The sequence below is a fragment of the Arabidopsis lyrata genome (genome assembly GCF_000004255.2).
Source record: "Arabidopsis lyrata subsp. lyrata unplaced genomic scaffold ARALYscaffold_6, whole genome shotgun sequence".
Classification (NCBI taxonomy): domain Eukaryota; kingdom Viridiplantae; phylum Streptophyta; class Magnoliopsida; order Brassicales; family Brassicaceae; genus Arabidopsis; species Arabidopsis lyrata.
In genome coordinates this window covers 2,973,635-2,993,467 of record NW_003302550.1, presented here as the reverse complement: position 1 = coordinate 2,993,467, position 19,833 = coordinate 2,973,635, and the positions used below count along the sequence as shown (strand labels likewise).

At 35.5% G+C, this 19,833-nt stretch overlaps 3 protein-coding genes and 1 non-coding gene across 4 annotated transcripts; 1 reads left to right on the top strand and 3 right to left on the bottom strand.

Annotated features, from left to right (window-relative positions):
* Positions 1–1,159: 1,159 nt before the first annotated feature.
* Positions 1,160–2,873, bottom strand: LOC9307353 (NAC domain-containing protein 79). Its single transcript, XM_002871237.2, has 3 exons — positions 2,386–2,873; positions 2,007–2,284; positions 1,160–1,883 (listed from the first exon to the last, which is right to left on the bottom strand). The coding sequence occupies exons 1-3, from the start codon at positions 2,573–2,575 to the stop codon at positions 1,353–1,355; spliced, it is 999 nt and encodes a 332-aa protein (XP_002871283.1). The 5' UTR covers positions 2,576–2,873; the 3' UTR covers positions 1,160–1,352.
* Positions 2,874–6,275: 3,402 nt separating this feature from the next.
* On the top strand, positions 6,276–6,348 carry TRNAA-AGC. Its single transcript has one exon. It is a non-coding gene; the product is annotated as a tRNA-Ala (tRNA).
* A 110-nt stretch (positions 6,349–6,458) lies between these two features.
* LOC9307352 (F-box protein At5g07670) lies at positions 6,459–8,553 on the bottom strand. Its single transcript, XM_002871236.2, has 2 exons — positions 7,097–8,553; positions 6,459–6,874 (listed from the first exon to the last, which is right to left on the bottom strand). Exons 1-2 carry the CDS (start codon positions 8,263–8,265, stop codon positions 6,607–6,609), a joined length of 1,437 nt encoding a protein of 478 aa, XP_002871282.1. The 5' UTR covers positions 8,266–8,553; the 3' UTR covers positions 6,459–6,606.
* Positions 8,554–8,596: 43 nt separating this feature from the next.
* LOC9309390 (structural maintenance of chromosomes protein 6A) lies at positions 8,597–16,162 on the bottom strand. Its single transcript, XM_021021766.1, has 28 exons — positions 15,862–16,162; positions 15,473–15,578; positions 15,256–15,389; positions 15,001–15,056; positions 14,803–14,889; positions 14,410–14,730; positions 13,964–14,083; positions 13,521–13,655; positions 13,315–13,391; positions 13,142–13,217; positions 12,940–13,014; positions 12,715–12,828; positions 12,367–12,536; positions 12,161–12,263; positions 11,959–12,071; positions 11,527–11,728; positions 11,219–11,350; positions 11,023–11,137; positions 10,803–10,885; positions 10,638–10,733; positions 10,339–10,475; positions 10,146–10,248; positions 9,977–10,056; positions 9,786–9,864; positions 9,638–9,695; positions 9,228–9,325; positions 8,954–9,048; positions 8,597–8,856 (listed from the first exon to the last, which is right to left on the bottom strand). Exons 1-28 carry the CDS (start codon positions 16,016–16,018, stop codon positions 8,799–8,801), a joined length of 3,180 nt encoding a protein of 1,059 aa, XP_020877425.1. The 5' UTR covers positions 16,019–16,162; the 3' UTR covers positions 8,597–8,798.
* Positions 16,163–19,833: the final 3,671 nt, after the last annotated feature.

The window sequence follows — 19,833 nt, the reverse complement described above, 5'->3', positions numbered from 1 at the left end:
ATGGCGGTTTGTGAGGGTGGTTACCCTCCGAAAGCATAGGAGAATTGTAACTGCCATGGAAACTACCAGGCAGAAGGAAACCGCCGTCAATATTCCGTACAGCGTAGCGGAAATTAATGGTCGGAAAATCACTCCGGCGTGGAGAATCGAAAGGGTGTGAAGGCGGAAAGAAATCGCCCTGAAAATCGCCTCTAGAAAGAAACGACATTTTTCTCGTATTTAAATATTTTTTAAAAAAAAACTTGGATTCTTTAGGAACGGAGAAAGTAATCAGTAAAAGATAGCTATTTCGTATTTTACTGATAATATTTTTTTGTACTTTTTTTTTTCAAAAGTCATTAGTAATATACTTACCAAAAAACTTTTAAAACTTATATCCCTTAACTTTGATTAAGTTCTCTCCTTTAAATGAAATTTGATTAAGTTCTTTAAATGATAATTTTATCTTAGTAAATATTATGCTTAATATGAGAAATATATCCGTGAGATGGTCGATTTAGGATGGATCTATAAATGCCATTTAGACTTTTATTTATGTGAAACTATTTTATATGGATTCCGATACCACATATCTAATATATGTGGTGTGTTGTGTTTTTTTTTTTTTTTTGGACAAAATGTGGTGTGTTGTCTATCCGTCGGTTTTCCTCGGAACTCCGTGTGAAATAGGTTTGACGTACTATCCTTTTACAACAGGCTACTCACACTGTCACACATACAAATGAATATGTTTTTCTTTTTTTTCTTTTTTTTCATTCACACATACAAATGAATATGTTGGTGCATGTGATGATGTTTTATGTATTTCTGCGAAAGATATGTGCTCGTCGTGTCTTATCGCCAGTTACATGTGTAAAAACGATATGGTTCGTTATGCATTGGCTTGGTTCCTAATACTTATATGGTTTGTTGGAGACTAATCTTTAGCGTTATGACGAATGACGATGTGGAAAACTATTTAATTGGATAGTCTCTTTCAACTTTCAACTATGATAAATTAATTTTAGATAGCTGAAATTATCCCCATCCTTCATTTTTTTTTTTTGCTAAGAATCCCGATCCTTCATTAGTTGAAATGTACGTGAGTTTGTGTTTCATTTTAAATCAAACACAATATATTATTAATTGAATCCTAAATTTGCAAATATTTTTAAAAAAATATTACGAACTAAAATGCTTCATTTTTATCCTCTCCAATATTAACTTTAGTTGAATATAATAATATGAAACACTAATAGTGGAAGTAGTGATAATAATCTATACAAGCTTAGCACACCACGCTAAAAGGATAAAACTTAGCAAAGATTTCTTACTTGTGACCTAAATTAATGGACTTTTCAGGTTCTGAATCTTCAGTAGTTCCAGAAAGGTTCAAGATCAACCGGACCGGAAGAGGAAGATGGAACTTCTTGATGATCAAATCGTTTCCTCCCAAATTCAAAAACCGATGAATTATCGGTATTCGAAACTTCGGTTTCCTGCGAGATGCTCAATGTTTTGAAGTTCTGCCTTCTGTTGTTTTCCACCATCGCTTGTAAAACTGATTGGTCTTGCGAAAGAACCGGATTGGAACTCTGTAGATTCTCCAAAATGTTGAGAGATTGAGGTTGGTAGAGTGGAATCATCTGGAGAAAATCTGGTTGGACCGAGCTAAGGGAAGGGTTGCTAAAGCAATTGAGTATTGTTCCTCTAGTTTCAGCGTGGTTGGAGAAGCAGGGCACGTAAACTGGTTCAGTCTTGGTTTTGTCATTGTATGGTGAAGAATCGGTTAAAGGTGGTAAACTGGACCCGGTTCCGTAAGAACCGATTCGGATTAAGGTCGAAATCGGGATCTTCTTACCACCAGCAGTTTTATGAAATACCCTGCATATCACCCATTCATTCTGCAAAATGGAACCAAACCCCAAAAACTATCAAACAAATGGAAAAAACAAAACAAAACAAAACAGAGTTGGAAAACAGAGCAAGTAACAGAGCAAAGCTTTGATTTTATGTTTTTTTCTTACCTTAGCGGTTTTAGGCAAGTTGTGAGCTGAGAGTTTCCCATCTAGCCTATACTCATGCATCACCCAATTTGTTTTCTGGCCTTTAGGAGCTCTTCCTCTGTAGAAAACAAGTGTTTTCTTCATACCCACAAGCGATTTACCTCGGAAGATTTCCTTATCCTTCCCTGTCGCCTTCCAATAACCGGCTTGAGTTGCTCGGTTAGTCCTCAGACCGGTTGGATACTTTCGATCCCTCACACAGAAAAAGTACCATTCTTTCTCACCCATTTTTGCTTTATCTGTTTAACAAAAACATAAAACAGAACTCATTAGATTTCAAAACCTTGTTTGAATTTAGACATGTGATGTGTGTTAATAATTATGTTTTGTCTGAACCTACATGGCAACTCCCATGGCTCAGCTTTGTTCAAATCAACCTCACCAATAGCTTTAGCCGCGAAACTGATGTCGAGAACCTTCTTGTGAAGATAGTGGGTTATGAGTTCTTCGTCTGTTGGATGAAACCTAAAACCAGGAGGCAAATCCATCTGCTCATCATCTTCCTTGTGAAACACACCGAAAGTTTCCATCTTCTTTAAAAAAACCTTAAACCCTAAAAGAAAAGCAAAAACCTGATTCCGGAACAAGATCAAACCCTTATTTGATCCAAAACATATATTTCTTAAATAGTTTTTCTTTGAATAGATCGAGAGAGATTTGATCTTGAATGTTTTCAAGAGATAAGTTCAGGGAATATATATATAGAAAGAGAGATAGAGAGAGTAAAGGTGAAAGAGAAGTTAGGAAGAGAGATTAAGGAGACGCAGAGGAACTTAAAAAGGAACTAGAAAGGTGGAATTTTTGACGAAAATGATCGTTTTTCATCATACAAATTTATTCATGTATTAAATTAAAAATATATATTTTGTGAAAGGAGAAAAGATACGTAGTGTGTAACGCAACTTGGCTAGTTTGTTTTGCACTTTCCCTTTTTAAAAAGAAAGACACCTTTTTCTGCTATTTTTTTTTTTGAAAAATAATTGTAATTAAAAACAAATTAATAAAACTATATTTGGAAAAAAAATAGAAATAGAGTTGCCTTAATTTTGGTTCTTTGAATCTAACGCGGTGAATAGTTATTACTAATTAACGTTACAATGAAAATACAGCGAATTACCCAAATATATTTCGTTCGTTAAGCTATACAATGAATGAATAAGGGCCAAGAAATGTTATATGATTTCAGCGAGTTATTAAAATTACCGTTTTCGGTATTAATTTAAAACTTAAATAAAGAAGTCTGCGCATGTCATTACAAGTAATTAAATGTTAAAATTCTGGTGACTCGACACAAATACTCTATTTATTAATAATATTAGTAGTATTTAGTTTTTTTGTCAACTTATAATAGTATTAATTAGTTTAAATATAAGTATATAACTATCGTCTTCCCAAAAGTAGTGTCAGGAAGGCATGAATATGTTTGACAAATGGTGTTTCTGCCGTTACTCTTATTTTTCTTTAATTTCGTTTCCTTATTTGTCAAAAATGTGTTATTTTACAGTTAGAAAAATGTCTAAATTTTTTAGCATAGGATAGAATCATATAGTAGAAGAACTCTCGACCAGGAAGAGATCTTATAATCATTTCATTTATTGATTCTAAAACTACATTTTAGTTAACATTCTGTTCTTAATATTCTGATTATTTTTATATAAAAATTATATACTTGAAATAGTTCGTTTGTTGGGTAATATTTTAGGTGATACTTATTAGTAAATCTACCAACAATATTACTACTCATCCACGTAAAAAAAAGAAAGAGCTCTTGACTAATCTACATCCATTAACGGCATCTACATTTTAATCAATATTTGAACTCAAACTACATGTATCAATATGTTTAATTACATATACACGTGTATATGTATCACATAGCTACATTAAAGCCATATTGGTGTCTATAATTCACCTATTGCTATATGGTTACATTACATATACACATAGCTACACTAAAGAGGCCATATATTTGTTATGTATAATTTACCTATTCAAAGGTATATTGGTGACCTAGTATATACCCTCAAATAAAAAGAAGGAATATTTTTATTTAATTAACCAGATATTGAGGTCCCAAATGAGAATGCAAATGCAGACTCGGCGAAAATGCAAATGCAGACTCGGCGAAAATACAAACTCTTATCTATCTAGACGTAGTAAAAAAAGGGAAAAATATACGTTTAGGATTAACTTTCAATGTTATTTTACTATAAAATAGTTTACCCCGTTAAAGTAAGTACCTATCGTAATAGACATCCCTTTTTCTATATAAGTGATATTGCCTATGTCTTATAGAAAAGCTCTAATATCAATCTTCTTCCAATTTCAAAGCCAGCAGTAATGACAAATTTGTTTGTCCAAATAGTGGATTAGAGGATAATATTGTAATGAATAAAATCGTGGGGTGAGCAAAGAACTGATCCAATAAGATTTGGTCGTCTAATAAATTAAAATTCTATTTATAGAAAATGTTGCAAATTAGGTTAGTAAGAAAGCGACTAATATTTCTATTTGAGGAAATAGATCTAATAAGACAAGACCACGTGTCTGGCTGTTTCTCGAGCAATCCCAAAGACTTTCAGTCATTAGCAATTTAGCATATAGTCAACTTGTCCACATCTGCCACGTCATGCCGAGTTTAATCACAAATAAAAAAACTTAGGTGCCAGCTATTAACCAATTATAAATAACCACGTGTCATGAATGAAAGCTAACTATGTTTATCAATGGAGCGATAGTTGACCTCGTTGGCTAAGTACTGTTTTCGAGTTACGTGGTTGTTCCTTAGTGGCTATTAGAGTCAATTGAGAACGTAATCTTTTTTTGGGTGCATTTCTTCGAACACAGAGAAAAGAAAGAAAAAAATGGCCGTACAGTGTGATGTGAACGAGTTGGCAAAATGGATGGGAAAAAGGGAAAAACTATACAATAATGATGGACGATTAGACAAAAATTCCTCTACGCATCTTGTATACTATTGAAAAAAAAAAACACATAAGAGTGTAATAAAGATAAATGATCCTTTGAGAGTTAAATGGATTCAACTCTTATTGATCATTGAATGAGTGTTAACTGTTAACGTATATACTCAATTGGTTGGACGAAAATATTAACTTGTTTTACCACATCGAATTCAATTCGAATAATGTGCTTCCTTTGCCAAAATATATATGTTATGACTCCCTGCAGATCAAAAATTGTTTTCTCTGTGATTATGCATGTAGCTAATTAAGAAACGGAAAAGAACTTAAAATTAATATATTAAAAAAGCGGAAAAGAACATTATTACTATAAATATGTGCGTGTCACTTTTTTTCTTAACCTAGTTTTATTGTGTAGACTTTTTCCAATTTTAATTAAAAGAAACTAACTTATGCTAGTAGCCTAGTAAAATGCTTCTTGCTAACATGTGGATCTCCGAATTATGACCGGCCTTAATAACAACTAAAGAAGACGAGAAATTGCAGTTGGTTAACTTTTTCTTAAAAGGAAACTTGCAACCCTTTATTACAAATGTTTAATTAATCAAATACTCATGACAAAAGAATATATTAATATGTCTGGTATATCGCATGCACAAATTGCAAATAGTAACACAGAAAGAATTATTTGAAAACTCCATATTATTGATTTTATAATATAAAAACTCCACATTATTATTTCTACCAAAAATGAAAATCACATAGGATGGAACAAAGCCGGACCATGTGAGATTCTTGGTGTAAAACGAAAAAGAAAGAAAGAAAGATATATGAATGTATATATGGATGAACCTAAACCACTTAAGAAAACCTAATTTAAGTTGTAACACTTTTTTATTGTTTACTGGCCTAATTAGGCAATATTGTATGTAACCGGACCTCACATGTACACTTTTCTCAATTGGGCAACACACACATATATACTGTATAATATATAGATATTTCACTACTTAAATCTGTAGGATTTAAGGATGTTATTAATGTTTAGCATATAGTATAAATGATTTTAGGAAGAAAAAAATTATTCTCTTTTCGTATCACTATTATTTTCGTATACCTAATCAATTTAAAAATAACTCCTTAACATGCAAGGCATAATCTATTTCTAATAAGTAAAAGGTAGAAAATACTTCTATAATATTTGTGATACTTCAACATTTCCAATAACAATGATATTTGATTGAAGGTGTCTTTATGATATTTGATTGAAGGTGTCTTTACTGATTACTATATAATAAAAGTATCGAAAGGGGATGTAGCTCAGATGGTAGAGCGCTCGCTTAGCATGCGAGAGGTACGGGGATCGATACCCCGCATCTCCATTTTTTCTCTCACCACTCAATCTTTTTTTTTTTTTTGGGGTCAAGTCTCTTATCAATCTTTGTTCGAAGGGAAAGTAAGGTAAAATAGTGATCCCGTAGCTATGAATCTCTGATTACAAACAGAATTGGATAAAAAGTAGAATTTACAGTAATTGCTACATTGTTCAACGAGAAGAAACAAAGAAAGAGAACCTAAGAAACTTTTGAAAAAAAAAACAACATTAAAGAGAGAGTTGCTAAGTGTTAGGTGATAAACTTTCATGTTTTCTTGAAAAACTTTCCGCCTTTTCCCCCAATCCCGGTCCCTGTAAGGCTTGAAGAGAGATGGGATCTGGTGTCTGGTCTCCACTGCAATTCTACTAAGGCTGAGAATAGAGCTGACAGCGACGGAGAGACTTCCGAATCTTTTATGTTCTTGCATGAAACCACTTTCAGATGTTCGAGCTCGTGCCAATGTAGAATCACGGATTCTAGACCTGATGTTGTTAGCAATGAGCATCCTTCTAGATACAGAAGCTTCACTCTCCTGCAAACCCAACGAACAAAGAAATTGGCAAAAGGTTGATAAGTTATCAACAAGATCTAATAGGTTTACTACTACTAGCAGTAATGAAATTGACTAAAGGCTCCAACTTTAAAGATCACATTGTTCCTGGAGATTCATATAGTGCTACAAAACCCCAATGCAGTTCAGTTAACCATTATCAAACCTCAAAAGCACAAAAGAAGGAGATAAAGTTTTTAGTACCCGAAAGCCATTGCCAAGCTGAATATATCATTATCCAATCCCCAACAATCTTGGAAAACAATCTCTCTCGCTGCTTCACACATCTTAAACAAAGCCTTTACGGTATTCTTATCTCTTAATTGACACTTATCCAAGTGTAATCGCTCGAGAGCAGGACAACAACAACAACTCAAGCACTCATCTGGATCATTATCAATCTTTTTACAGGACACAAGTTTCAGCGTCTTGAGATTCTCACAATATCGAAGACCTCCAAGCCAACCCGACTCCATCTTATGATCACAAACAGAGAGTTCCTCAAGCATTTGACAACATTCGCCTATCTCTTTAATCCCGTCAAATCCTCCCTCACATCCAACAAGCTCAAGCTTCACCAGTCTCTTGCACCCTTGAGCCAAAATCATCAAACCGATATCCGAAACCAAAGAGTTATACAAACCATCGACATTCCCAACTAATCTCAAGATCTGCAGATTCTCAAACGCACCAATGCCAAGCAAAACACTATCAGAACACTTGTGCAATTCGAGTTCTTGCAACCTGGAACACTCTTCAGCTACATTCAACAACCCTAATTCACTAGTATTGGTCACTACGAGTTTCCGGAGATTAGAGCAACCACCAGCAAGAGCTTTAAGCCCTCTCTCAACTATATCAACAGACAACAAATTCTCCTCAAAGAAACTCCAACTCTGATAAGACCCTACACCAACAGTAAACGAAACTATCCTGTGGTTAACTAAAATACCTGAATTTGGCGGCGAAATTAAACACCCACTGACCAAATCAACAGTATCCAGATTGGGAAACCTCGAAATCAGCCGACCAGACGCTAGAAATTCCCAATCCGAAACCTTAAAAGACCGTACAAGACGACCATGGAGTTTAAACCATCTCTTACAAACCAAAGAGAGATTTTTCCGTTGAGATTTAGGGATTTTCTCAATGACTCTGATGAGAATGAGGTCAGGTAAGAGAAGCGTGAAATCAGGAAGTAGGGTTTTGGATTTGGAGATTGGAGGAGTCAAAGACTGAAACTTTGCGGCTAAATCAAGCGGCGAAGAAGACAATAACTGGTGATGGTTAACCCAAAGTTCCGACCAGCTCGCTCGTCGCTTCTTCAATGGCGAAACTGGACTACTCTCCTTCTTCCCCGTATTATAAGACATAATACTTCACATTCTCCGAAGCAACGTTCTTCAAGGGTTTCTCTCGGAGAAAAAAGGTTTGGTTTTGATTTTCCCGAGAAAAAACTTTTTAACGGATTTCTGCAGCAATAGAAATGGAAAGTTTGAAGCTTTGAGGAACTTACAATCACAGAGAAGTTTTTTGTTTTTAGGGATTTTAGATTTTGTAAAAGAAAAGAAAAATGATATTTTTTGTTGTCTCTCTCTAAGAGGACGAAAGATTCGGTCTCTTTTTGTTAGCTTTCGTTATGGAAACTGTTTAGATTTCTAGGAATAATGCACAAACGGTCTCAAATGCACACTGAAGAAGAAATATTTAAACCTGTCACTCTCAATCTTTTCCATCCAAAATCTGAAGCCACTAGATCCTAATCATTATTATCTATCTGTTGAGATTATTGACAAAAGAGAAACTTCCAAAAAGTAGGATTAGAAGAAACAAAAGAAAGAATTTACTCATATTCCCACTACAATTAAGTTATTGAGAATTTACAAAATAAGTGAGGTTCTTTGGCTCAAGAACGAGGAGCAGCCATTTGTTGCTTCTTTATCTTCTCGTGTGACTTTACCATACTGTGTAATTTGCAAAGAGAGATTTACAATGTTACAAAACTGTTCCTATGCTTTAACGAAACAATGTGTGTTTCTTCACTAAGTGGATGCAAGTTACCTTATATCATGAGGAGTGATGAACATCCACTGTGAACCTTGTTCCAATGCGAAATCAACCAATGTGTCTAAGCTGATTTTCCTGCTAACTGCGTCCTGAGGTTGCAGAAACCAAATCATTAACACTTTATTTCTCTTAAGGTGTTTGAATTGTGTTTTAGTAGCTCCAAGCATGACAAAAGATGTAAATGAGAGGGAGTGGTGTATGATACTATGCAAACTGAGATCGAGTTGTCAATGTAATGTAAGAAAGAGAATTCCCAAAAGAAGATTACCATAAACACATCAAACTCGTCCATTGCTCGAATTGGGGCTTCAGTCATATTGTGAAGAGCTAATGTGAAACATAAAGTCGAGAAAGATCGTTCCCCACCTGGAATTTATGACAAGAGTAGGATTGATCAAACTTTGAAGCTGGCTAAAAATGGAATAGCTGATAATTTGAACAAATAAGGTTATACTCTCAATGTAGAATTAGCTTCCAGAGATTCAAATGTAGGACAACATAGAGGGCAATAGTAAACAAAGGTCAAAATAATTTTAGATTCTTCGATTTTAAGTATCATCTTCAAGGGCTGAGATACTTAATCTAATCCATTGAACCTTGTTCTAACGTTTCTCGAATGAGTAACTTTATGTGCTATATAATTCATTCATATTCAAATCTAGAGTAGAGAAGAAGCACCTGAAAGCCCTCTAGTATCTCGAACAGCACTGTTTGTTGCATCTTGAGGCATCTTAACCTGTCGAATAGAAAAGTGCAACCAACCAGTTAATTAATGTAATTAGATGGACACATTACATGCAAAATGTAGAAATATGGCACCAGTTACCTCTATGGACAAAGTTTTGTCTTCATAAGAGACTCTGATATTTCCACTGATACCTTTCTTTCCTAAATGAGAGTTAAATCTGCTTTGATGATCACCAAATCAAGGAAAATAGCATATGAAAATCACATAACTAAAGAGAGAACTAGAAGTTATCCAATGGTATTGGCAATAATGGGCAAAACAAATCGTACTGCCAAGTTAATTGGGGCTTCAGAAGATCTTTATTTCTTTGGAGCTTGTTCCACCGTAAGTCTACTGCATCTTTGCAGGCCTGATTACACACATTTAATGAATTAGCATATATATCGGAATTTTGGATAAGGAAAAATATGTCTATAAACAATTGCAAGATCTGTAAACCTTGAGTTTTTCTCGAAAGCTTTTGTAAGTTTTGCGTTTCTTCCCAATCTTCTGTTCTTTTTCCTCGTGCATAATCCTGAGGTCATCGATTGATTCAGAATACCTGTATCAACAAAAGCATGCAACCTTAACAGGCATTCAAGGGGTTATTTCAGTATGTAGGAACAATCACAAGGCACAGAAACTTAAGCTCTTCTCATTCTCTCGCTTCAGTCTATGATTTATTTTGTTAATCTGAGCACTAAGCTGCAAAGGAGTGGCCCCATCCCAAGGACCCAAAGCTCTTATCGTACTCTCAGGACAAATTATGGAGGCCTTCTCGTTACTTTCCTGAAAATTCAGCAGTTGAACAAAGTATTTAGAAAAATGAATCCAAGAGGAATAATTAACTTGCATACAAAAATATATCTACGAAACCGCATTGTTCATTTTGATATTTTTGTCCCTTTTCGTTTATATTACCAACGGAATTTCATAATTGCATATTCTTACCTGCCGCGTCGTTTTAAGTTCCTCATATTTAGCCTCAGCCTGTTTAATCTCGGGCAAGACCTTGTCCTTCATTATATCCTCATAATGGTTCTTCTCCTGAAACAGAATCACAATTCAGTTCTAAGTGCAAACAAGTAAAGAACCAAACTCTTAAAGAAGGTGCACCGTTTCTGCGGATTGGAGTTCTTCTTCTTTCTCCTTTAGCTCATCCTCAGCTTTCTCAAGGGCTTCAATTTCCCCTTGGCTAACTCTGCATGTACGTTTTAGATCAAATGAATGTAGCTAGTTTGAACTATATTAAAGCAAATTGGTCTGTAAATCAAGATGACTAATCTTTCACGCTTTTTACACAAATCCAAGAAAAATAAATGTATCGCCAACATACCATATAATTTTTCATATGAAGCTTTAAGTTCATTAGCCTTTAGTTCAGCTTCCTTCAAGGAGTCTTGAAGTTTTTCTAGCAAGGATTCTTTCTCCTCTATCTCTTCTTGGAATTTCTGAGAGATAAAAAGAGTGCAATCAAGAATGACGCTATGGGAAATATTGACAATCAAACGGTTTCAACCAATATCACTAACCATGATATCTAGATGAAGCTCATTAACACCTGAAGTAGGTGATACTTTGGTTTCAGAAGCGACTGAATTTTTCAGATCCTGCATTTCAATTTCCTTCCTTGTCAAATCTTTCTCTAGTTGGGTGCGTTGCTTCTGTACATAGACAAAAAAATATGCAAAATGGTTATTAATCCAAACAAGCTTTAAGCTTTGCGGAAACAAACGTAATGTATCAGTTAAGACAGTTAAAAGTTGGGCACATTAATTCGACATGACCAGTGCATTAAACAATGGATACAGCTAAAGAGACAGTAGTGATGTTACACTACCTTCAGTCTACGCATTGTTGATTCAAGACCCTCGAGATTCATTTCTGCCTCCCTCTTTTGTCCCCTGCATTCCTGTATCTCACTTTGTTCTTTTGAGGCCTCTATTTCAAGATCCTTGATTTGGTCATCAAAAGAAGCACACAATCGAGTAGGTCTCCGGGAACGGGGAGGAAGGGTTGTCTGAACAGGCCCACGGGAAAACCTAAGCAAAGAATAGGTGGATTACTGTTATGTTGACGCAGATCTTCCACTAATCAAGTCAGTAACTCAGTAAAATCATCAAAAGTGGGCTCTAGTGATCTGAACTCAAACCTCTTCCTTGGTAGAATCATTATCTCATTTTACACATCTGTAAACACCTGATATATTATGTCCCTCCCCTTATAATTTGAACTAAAGTATTTGTTCTTGCCAATCTAACTGGCAACTTACATTCGGTATCCATCTATAGTGAAAACATCATTCAGATGCGAAAGCCTTCTCTCAAAGGCAATGGTCTTGCCAACTTCATAATTCTCTGCAAGCACTCTCCTCTCTACACCACTCTGGAAATATCCAGAAACCAAAGCTAAAATGAATATCACTATATAGTTAGTAATATACTAATACAGAGAAAATCTGAAACTAAGATTACCACATCCACCAAGACGTTAAGAACAGTAGTATTCTCTGAGTGCAAGACAGAGAGAATAGTTGGGTGTTCTGTTTGAGGAATCATGTGCCTTGGTATAGTTAACCTGCATAAACAATAATCATAACGTTTGCAATATAACTAAATCTATCCATTCATCAAAGCAGAACATAAACAGATATATTGGAAAATCTTTTTCAGATTTGAACCTTGGTCTTGAAAAGTCATAGATGATAATCTTTAGATTGTTATAATTTGCTTCCTTTCCACAGTCTCGCAAAGTAACTAAATCTTTGTGATCGTTCACAATAAAGGCATTCAGGAGGTTGCCTAGAGCTTGTTCAACTGCAGAAGCCCATCTATTACCATTGATTAATGTCTGTAGAACACCACATGATTAGAAGAATTCACACTAAAACAGCAGAGATTGTTGTCGTAACACTTGAAAATGTTAGCTTTTCTTTACACCATGCAGGGTCCATATGAGAAACCATGCGAACTAACTCGATTGAATTTCTTAGTGCACAAATGTGCAGAAGGGAAAAATAGAAACTTACCACATGAGCACCAATCGGACCAATCGGACCAATCGGTGGCATTTTAAATCTGCGGTGATGTCTCTCAATCGCTCGCAAAAGATTAATGACTCTGTCCCCTCCAAATGCGGTAACCTAGCAAGAGAAGTTTGAAATTATCCAGCTAATCCTCAAGATTATCATTCTCCAAAAGAATAGAAATAACATTTAGGGCCTGCTAGTCCATCCATGTAATTGGATAAGCACCTTATTTGTTTGATGTTTCTTCAGATCATTGATGTGTGCGTTTATGTTTCTTTGCTTCTTTTCATGGTCTCTAATCTAGAAGCCAAAGGGCCAAAAAAAAGCAGAATGTAAATATATTTAAAGACGACAAGAAAAAGGTAATAGATAATAGAGTAAACTGTAAGACTAAGTTTGATAAGAAAAACTACAAGCATCATCATACCATATGCTCTATGTGTTCCTTCTCTTTCCCTCCGGCTGATGCTTTTTCTATTACCATGTTCTCCTCCTCTTTCAAACTAAAAGTGTAAAATTTTTAATCCATGGTTAGCCAAATAAAAGAAGAATACAGTGAAAAAGGATAGCTCAAGAGAAGAAATAGAAAAACATAACGACCTGGAAAGCAATGATTCAGCCTTCTCAACCTCTAGCATCAATTTCTTCAGTTTTTCTTCGATTTCAGATTGTTCAACCTGCATCACTATTAGCCTGTAAAGAGTATATACACCTCTACACACTCACACACACTAAACTACGCCTCAATCACGATACCAAACACTGAGCATAAAACTGAAAGGATCTTAGTTTACAAAAAACGGGACCTGTGTGCTTCTTATAGTCATTTCATTAATATCTCCAATCTGTCGTTCAAGCCTCCTAACACGATCCTTAATCTTCTGAATGTTATTGCACTTATGATGGTATTCTTCTTCTAAAGCAATCTTCTCTCTAGCAGCCTGTTTTAAATTGTATGTCAAGTACACACAAATGCAAAAGTATCAAAACCAAACGCAGTTTTAAAGCTACACAACAAGATATTCTATTAACGAGGTCAAGAGCAGTGCCTATCGAAGTCATGCAATCCAAATATTTTAATAACAAAAATTTATTTGATAAATCCAATCCTTTCATTTGATCCTCTTTCTTAACTGCTGAATAAGAAAATATAGTTTGTATATAAGAGGAAAGATACATTGTCAAATTACATACTCAAGGGTAATCGCGTCAACTGGGACCCTCTTTTAAAAGCTAATTTTTAACATACCTTCTTCATTGATTGTCGCAAACACTCTAGCTCTCTCTTCATCGCAGTTGATTCATCTATCAGGCAGGCAACCTGAGCTTTCTTCTCGGTCAAGCTTACCCTTAAAGATTCCACCTCACCCTACATAAAAGGTCAGTTATAATCAACTTCAAGATGAAGGATTCAAGCGATATGCTAAGGTATGATTGATGCCACAGTCGAGTATATAAGTGTGTAAGCAAATAAACATTTTAGAAACTCAACCTCTCCTAAATGAAGAGTGCACAAGGGACAATCCGTATGGCCCTATAAGAATGTTTTAGGGTAGAACTAACCTCAAAGTTCAACATTCTCTATTTGATACAACTACCAAACTTCAGTGTTAGAGTATCCGAGAGAAAGCTAGACAAGTCATGCACCCTGTGCATAGCAGTCTAAATTTGAGGTAATAGAAACATATTACTTACCAGTTTCCGATCAATTTTATTTTGACAAGTAGGCACTCGTTCTCTGAGTTTCACGATCTTCTCATTCTGCTCCTTGAGCTGCCTATTCACATCATATACCCATGACCAAGCTAGTTTATTTTTCAGATGCAGAACCTGTTGAGTTATTTCTTCAACATGTTCCATATTCTTTATCTTTTCAAGCAATTCACTGATCTCCTTTTGTATTGGTTTTATGGTCTTCTCCATCTCATCCATAAGAGCATTTGCAGATTTCAACTTAGTGCCAATACTTTGAAGAAGATCATCGACTTGCTGGAGAAGGGTTGCTTTATAAAAGAACTACAAAACAAAAGCTTTCAGTAAAACTATCAACAAAATTTACTTCAGCAAATACAGATTTGCAGGATATACCTTGAATTTGTCTTTGTCGTTTCCAGAATGTAAGAACTCCCTGCTCTTGTCTTGACTCATTATCACACAGGGATTCTCAACATCAATCTAGTCAAAGAAAGCATAATTCAGATCCAAGCAATGAATACCACAAATAACACGTAAATCTGATATAACACAAATGATCATACTTTTAATCTTGCAAAGAGAAAAGCTCACATTATAATGTTCAACAAGTTGCCGTAGCTCCTCTCTTCGGCTAGATATTTTTCTTCCTGCACAGCACAATTAAGAAGAAACCCACTTGAATCAATTACTTGAATTTATACATGACATACACAGTAAGACTTGAGCTAACATGTAATAAGATACACAATGACAATCGTAGCGCAAACAGATGTAGAGACGGCGATCACATTCAAATCAAGAAGAAGCACAGACTACTACGAAGATAGCATCAAAGCATTTGTTCACCTTGATGATCCTTGAGAACCGTTAAACTAGTAGAATCAGATATCCTGCGTTCAATAATCAGAGTATCACCATATATTTCAGGCTTAAAAGCATCCTCTCCTTGGTTTTTCAGTTCGACATGAACAAGGGCATAACTGCAGAAAAAAAAACCAAATAGATTGAAGAAATTTATGTCATTTCTGCAATTTATCTCATGGAGAAGCAAATGTGCACAAACCTGCATCCATTTTTAATGAAATCTTTTAGCGTAGCGGCGCGCTGAGTTCCCCTGGCTCGACATCCAAAGGCGACACATAGAGCAGTCAAAATCGCACTCTTACCACCTGAAAATCACGAAACCACACTAACGGTATAAACCATACAGCAAAAACAGCACTCTCCAAAACTCATTCCAGCTTCTAATTGGTCAATAATTCAAAATTCGATAAATTTAAATGATTCCAGAGTTCGAATTGAGTATTCATAAACATGAGTTTTGAGCAGAAACCAAAATCAAAGCTAAAAACCCCTCCTTTACTGAAAATAGAATAAACCCAGCTCGATATAAGGAAGCCGCAAGCGAATTCACTCATTTAAAAGGCCAAATTTGGTGAAAAAGATACTTACTTCCGTTTTGGCCAGTGATGAAATTGACCCAATCGCCAAACTCAATCTCGAGATTACTGTGGCACATGAAATTCTCAAGGCGAATCCTAACGATCGTACCGGAGCTAGGTCGTTGATCGTTGAAGGGATTACTCTGTTGATTGCCATGTTCATCCATCTCTGTCGCTTTTTAGGGTTTCGTACTCAGAAGAATAGAAGAAAGTTGGGTATTTAATGCGCGGGAAAGAAGAGGATATTAGCTAAACGATTCGGATTTATATAAAAACGTGCCATAATTGGCTAGTACCCAATTCTTTAGAGAAAAATATCATTTAATTTGCCAATTTTTAAATTTAAGCCATTTTAAATATGAATTTTTTTTATGACATTACTTTAATCATCAACTACATACGTTAGACCACCATTAACGGTGGTTTCTTATGGTGTTCTTAGAAAAATCTTAGCTCAAAATTAAATGAAAAACCATGCCAATTGTTAAGAAACGTGGCTTAGTTAAGCCTCAAAATTAAAAAGCACCGTCCACGTGTCAAGTTTTGGTTGAGTACTTTGTATTGAAGAAGGAAAAATAAACGCTTTCGTGATTTTTGTTTTCCCCTTTTCTCTTTCTCTCTCTCTCTCTCTCTCTCTCTCTCTCTCTCTTTCTCTCAAACGCGACGAAACAGAGAAATCGTTGGAATCTCCGATGGAATCTCCGATGTGAGTGAACTCCGGCCGACGTTCTTCCGTTAGGCCATCATCTCCACCGACTCTGGTTGTCCACGGCGTCTTCTATGGTTGTATCCGGCGAGGGTTGGCTGCGAAATTGGGAGAAGTTGACTGGATCTCCGAGTTTCGATTCGAAATCGTTTTCTTATCTTCAATCATCTATTATTCAAGGTATGCATGTCTCGTTGGTTGTGTGAATTGTTGTATTTTAGGATTTCAAATTAGGGTTCTTAGCTTTTGTGAAATTAGAGTTTCTTGATTTGGGGAAAATGGGTTATTCGTTGATTAGTTTGTTATTTGGCTAATTAGAAACATGATTGTGTGTGTGTTTGTATTAATTAAGTATTTTCGAGCAATATTTCTTAGGATTTGTGAAATAAGGGTTTCGGGAATTTGAGAAATTAGGGTTTTTCGTTGTTAAATTTGGGAAATTAGGATTAAGTATTCTCTGTTAGATTCAAGGGATATTGAATTTCAAAATGGCTGTAGTGATATGGATTCTGAAGCTAGAAACACTCTTATGGTTAGTCAAATGTGTAAATAATGTATTTGTTAGTGCTTTAGCTTGTTTTCTCAGTTCTGAGTCTTTTTGCTTCAGGCTGCAGCAGATAAATGTGTGTCAGTTGAGTTTCTTCTGTTTGAGGAGCAAGCAAGCTCTCTGAGCTATACGCAGGAGAAGATTAATAGATTCCTGAGATGCTTATCGGATCTTGACAATTGTTCATTTCAAACTTGTATCCCTGGTAGGTTCCAAATAACTGGCTGCTTATCAAATTTTTCATACACAATAACTAAATTTCTCAGATTTTGATGACTGGTTCTTTAAATAAGATTTCTAGGCTATTTATCTGTTAAGAGGTTTTGAATCCAGCACGAGATAACACAAGAATAGTTCTGACACTGATCCCCTTTATGAATTCAGATGGAAAATCACTTCATGGCCTTGAAAAGAGATGGCTTCAGGAGCTCAAGGACGACTCTGGAGAATAACTGCAGGCTCAGACATTAGGGTAAGTCAATGCCATCTTTAACTGCATTTAGAACATTGATTATTCTTCAATTAAGATTAGGTGAGACTTGAGTTTTTTTTGGTGTGTCAGTTTTGTGATAAATGCATTGGATTAGAATTGATTGTGTCATTGGTATTGGCTGTCCTTTAATAAATGCATGTAGATAACTGTCTTTTCTTTATTTGTTGCTTTCTCTCTGTTTTGTTAGTGGGTAATAGATAATTGACTAGATATTTGTTGCTTTCTCTCTGTTTTACTTCTCAGTTTAATGCTTTGATGTTTAGTTTGTGTTAAGAAGAGAGATTTCTTTGCATTGATTGCTAACTATTAACTAACTCTTTCACCTAACATAAACTCATTCTTTCTAAAACACATCCCTTATATAACCGCAAACTCATTCTTTCTAAAATTCATTCTTTCATTTCCCTACTAAAACACTCAGAAACTCATTCTATCTTTCATGAATCCTTTTAATCAAACTGCCGGCTTTATGGATCTCCTAACCAGTCAACAAGATACCCCAATCCTGCAGCCCAATGGCATTGATACGGATTCACCAAGTATTGATCTTGGTGAATCTCAAGTCCCTGTTTTCAGCTCTCAATGGTCACCAAGTGAAGCTGAAAACATTCCTGCTACACGCATGCCAAGAAAGAGGAACAAATGGACTTCCAAAGAAGATGTGGTACTCATTTCTGCTTGGTTAAACACAAGCAAAGATCCTATAATAGGTAATGAGCAGCGAGGAGTTGCTTTCTGGAATCGGATTGCAAACTACTATGCAGCTAGTCCCAATGTTTCTACTTTGAAAGAGAGGCCGCCAAGCCATTTCAAAAATAGGTGGGCAAAGATTAACAAGATGGTATGCAAGTTTGTTGGATCGTACCAAGCTGCAACAAATCAAATGACAAGTGGTCAGAACGATGATGACTTGATGAAGCTAGCTCATCAGATTTACGAGACTGATTACAAGAAGGAGTTCAAGCTAGAGCATGCATGGAGAGAATTAAAGCATGACCAGAAATGGGCTGCATCACAGAGAATGAAAGAGACTGGAAAAACCAAAAAAAGAATGACTGAGGACGGTCCAGAAGCTTCCCAAGGCAATGGAGACTCTGACTCTTCTCAACCCCGTCCTCCTGGTGTCAAGGCAGCCAAGGCTGCAAAGGCCAAAGGGAAAAAGCCAGCCAACAATCTACCTACTGTTGAAGAAGAAGGGGAAGCATCATTGAAAAGGATACATACTATTTGGGACATAAAGCAACAAGATTTTGCAATGAAGCAGCAAGAGCATGCAATGAAGAAGGAGCTAACCAATAGGCGGTTGCTTGATAGTCTTCTATCAAAATCTACTCCTCTTACTGAAATAGAGGAAGACCTTAAGAACAAGCTGATTAGAGAGATAATGTTTTGAAGAACAAGCTTGCATTTGTTTTGTGTTTGCGTTTAAGTTTCTGTTAGACTTTGTTTTTCTTTTTTTATTTATGTATCAAAATCTCTTTAAGTGTTTCTGTTTGTGTTTAAGTGTTTCTGTTTGTGTTCAAGTGTCTGATATCTTTGTAACAGACTCTGTTGAAGTTTATAATTAATGATGCATTGATCTCTTTAAGTGTTTCTGTTTGTGTTCAAGTGTATGATATAATTGTTGCCAGACTCTGTCTTTGTTTGTGTTTTTGTGCAGGATAGTACCAAAGAATATTACTAGCAACCCGTGAAGCAAAAAGACAAGGTGAAAAGAAAGAGGGCATGTTGAAGCTGACAAGAAGAGGACATGTTGAAGAGGACCACATATTTGGGATCGCATTGTGAACCACATAACATAAACTCAATCTCTCCGAGACCACATATTTTTTTGATTCATTTGCTATATAAAAACAACATGTATTGCTTATTGTTCTCACCATCTCACATTCTCATTCTCTCTTGTAAAACATTTTCTACCAATACCATAAGTCATTATTGCTTTTTGTTCTCACTTCTCAAACCAATACCACATCTCATTAGTGCTTTTTGTTCTCACTTCTCAACTCAATACCAACATCTCATTATTACTTCTAAAAAACCATATTTTCTACTTCTCAAACCAACAACTCAATACCAACATCTCATAAACGTAGCCCATTTTCTACTTCTAAAAAACCATATTTTCTACATACCAAAAAAATCCAATATTTTCTACATACAAAATGGCTTCGTCGTCCAATGATAATTTCGACGAATCGTTAGACGAAGAAATTAATAATATTTTCCAGGTAGA

Coding starts and splice junctions, on each gene's coding strand:
- LOC9307353 (XM_002871237.2), bottom strand. CDS start 2,575: ATGGAAACTTTCGGTGTGTTTCACAAGGAAGATGATGAGCAGATGGAT. Junction 2,285..2,385: donor TGAGCCATGGGAGTTGCCAT/GTAGGTTCAGAC, acceptor TTTGTTAAACAG/ATAAAGCAAAAATGGGTGAG. Junction 1,884..2,006: donor ACTTGCCTAAAACCGCTAAG/GTAAGAAAAAAA, acceptor TCCATTTTGCAG/AATGAATGGGTGATATGCAG.
- LOC9307352 (XM_002871236.2), bottom strand. CDS start 8,265: ATGTCTTATAATACGGGGAAGAAGGAGAGTAGTCCAGTTTCGCCATTG. Junction 6,875..7,096: donor AGCTTGGCAATGGCTTTCGG/GTACTAAAAACT, acceptor TTGGGTTTGCAG/GAGAGTGAAGCTTCTGTATC.
- LOC9309390 (XM_021021766.1), bottom strand. CDS start 16,018: ATGGATGAACATGGCAATCAACAGAGTAATCCCTTCAACGATCAACGA. Junction 10,057..10,145: donor GCTTTCGAGAAAAACTCAAG/GTTTACAGATCT, acceptor GTGTGTAATCAG/GCCTGCAAAGATGCAGTAGA. Junction 8,857..8,953: donor ATCACTCCTCATGATATAAG/GTAACTTGCATC, acceptor CAAATTACACAG/TATGGTAAAGTCACACGAGA.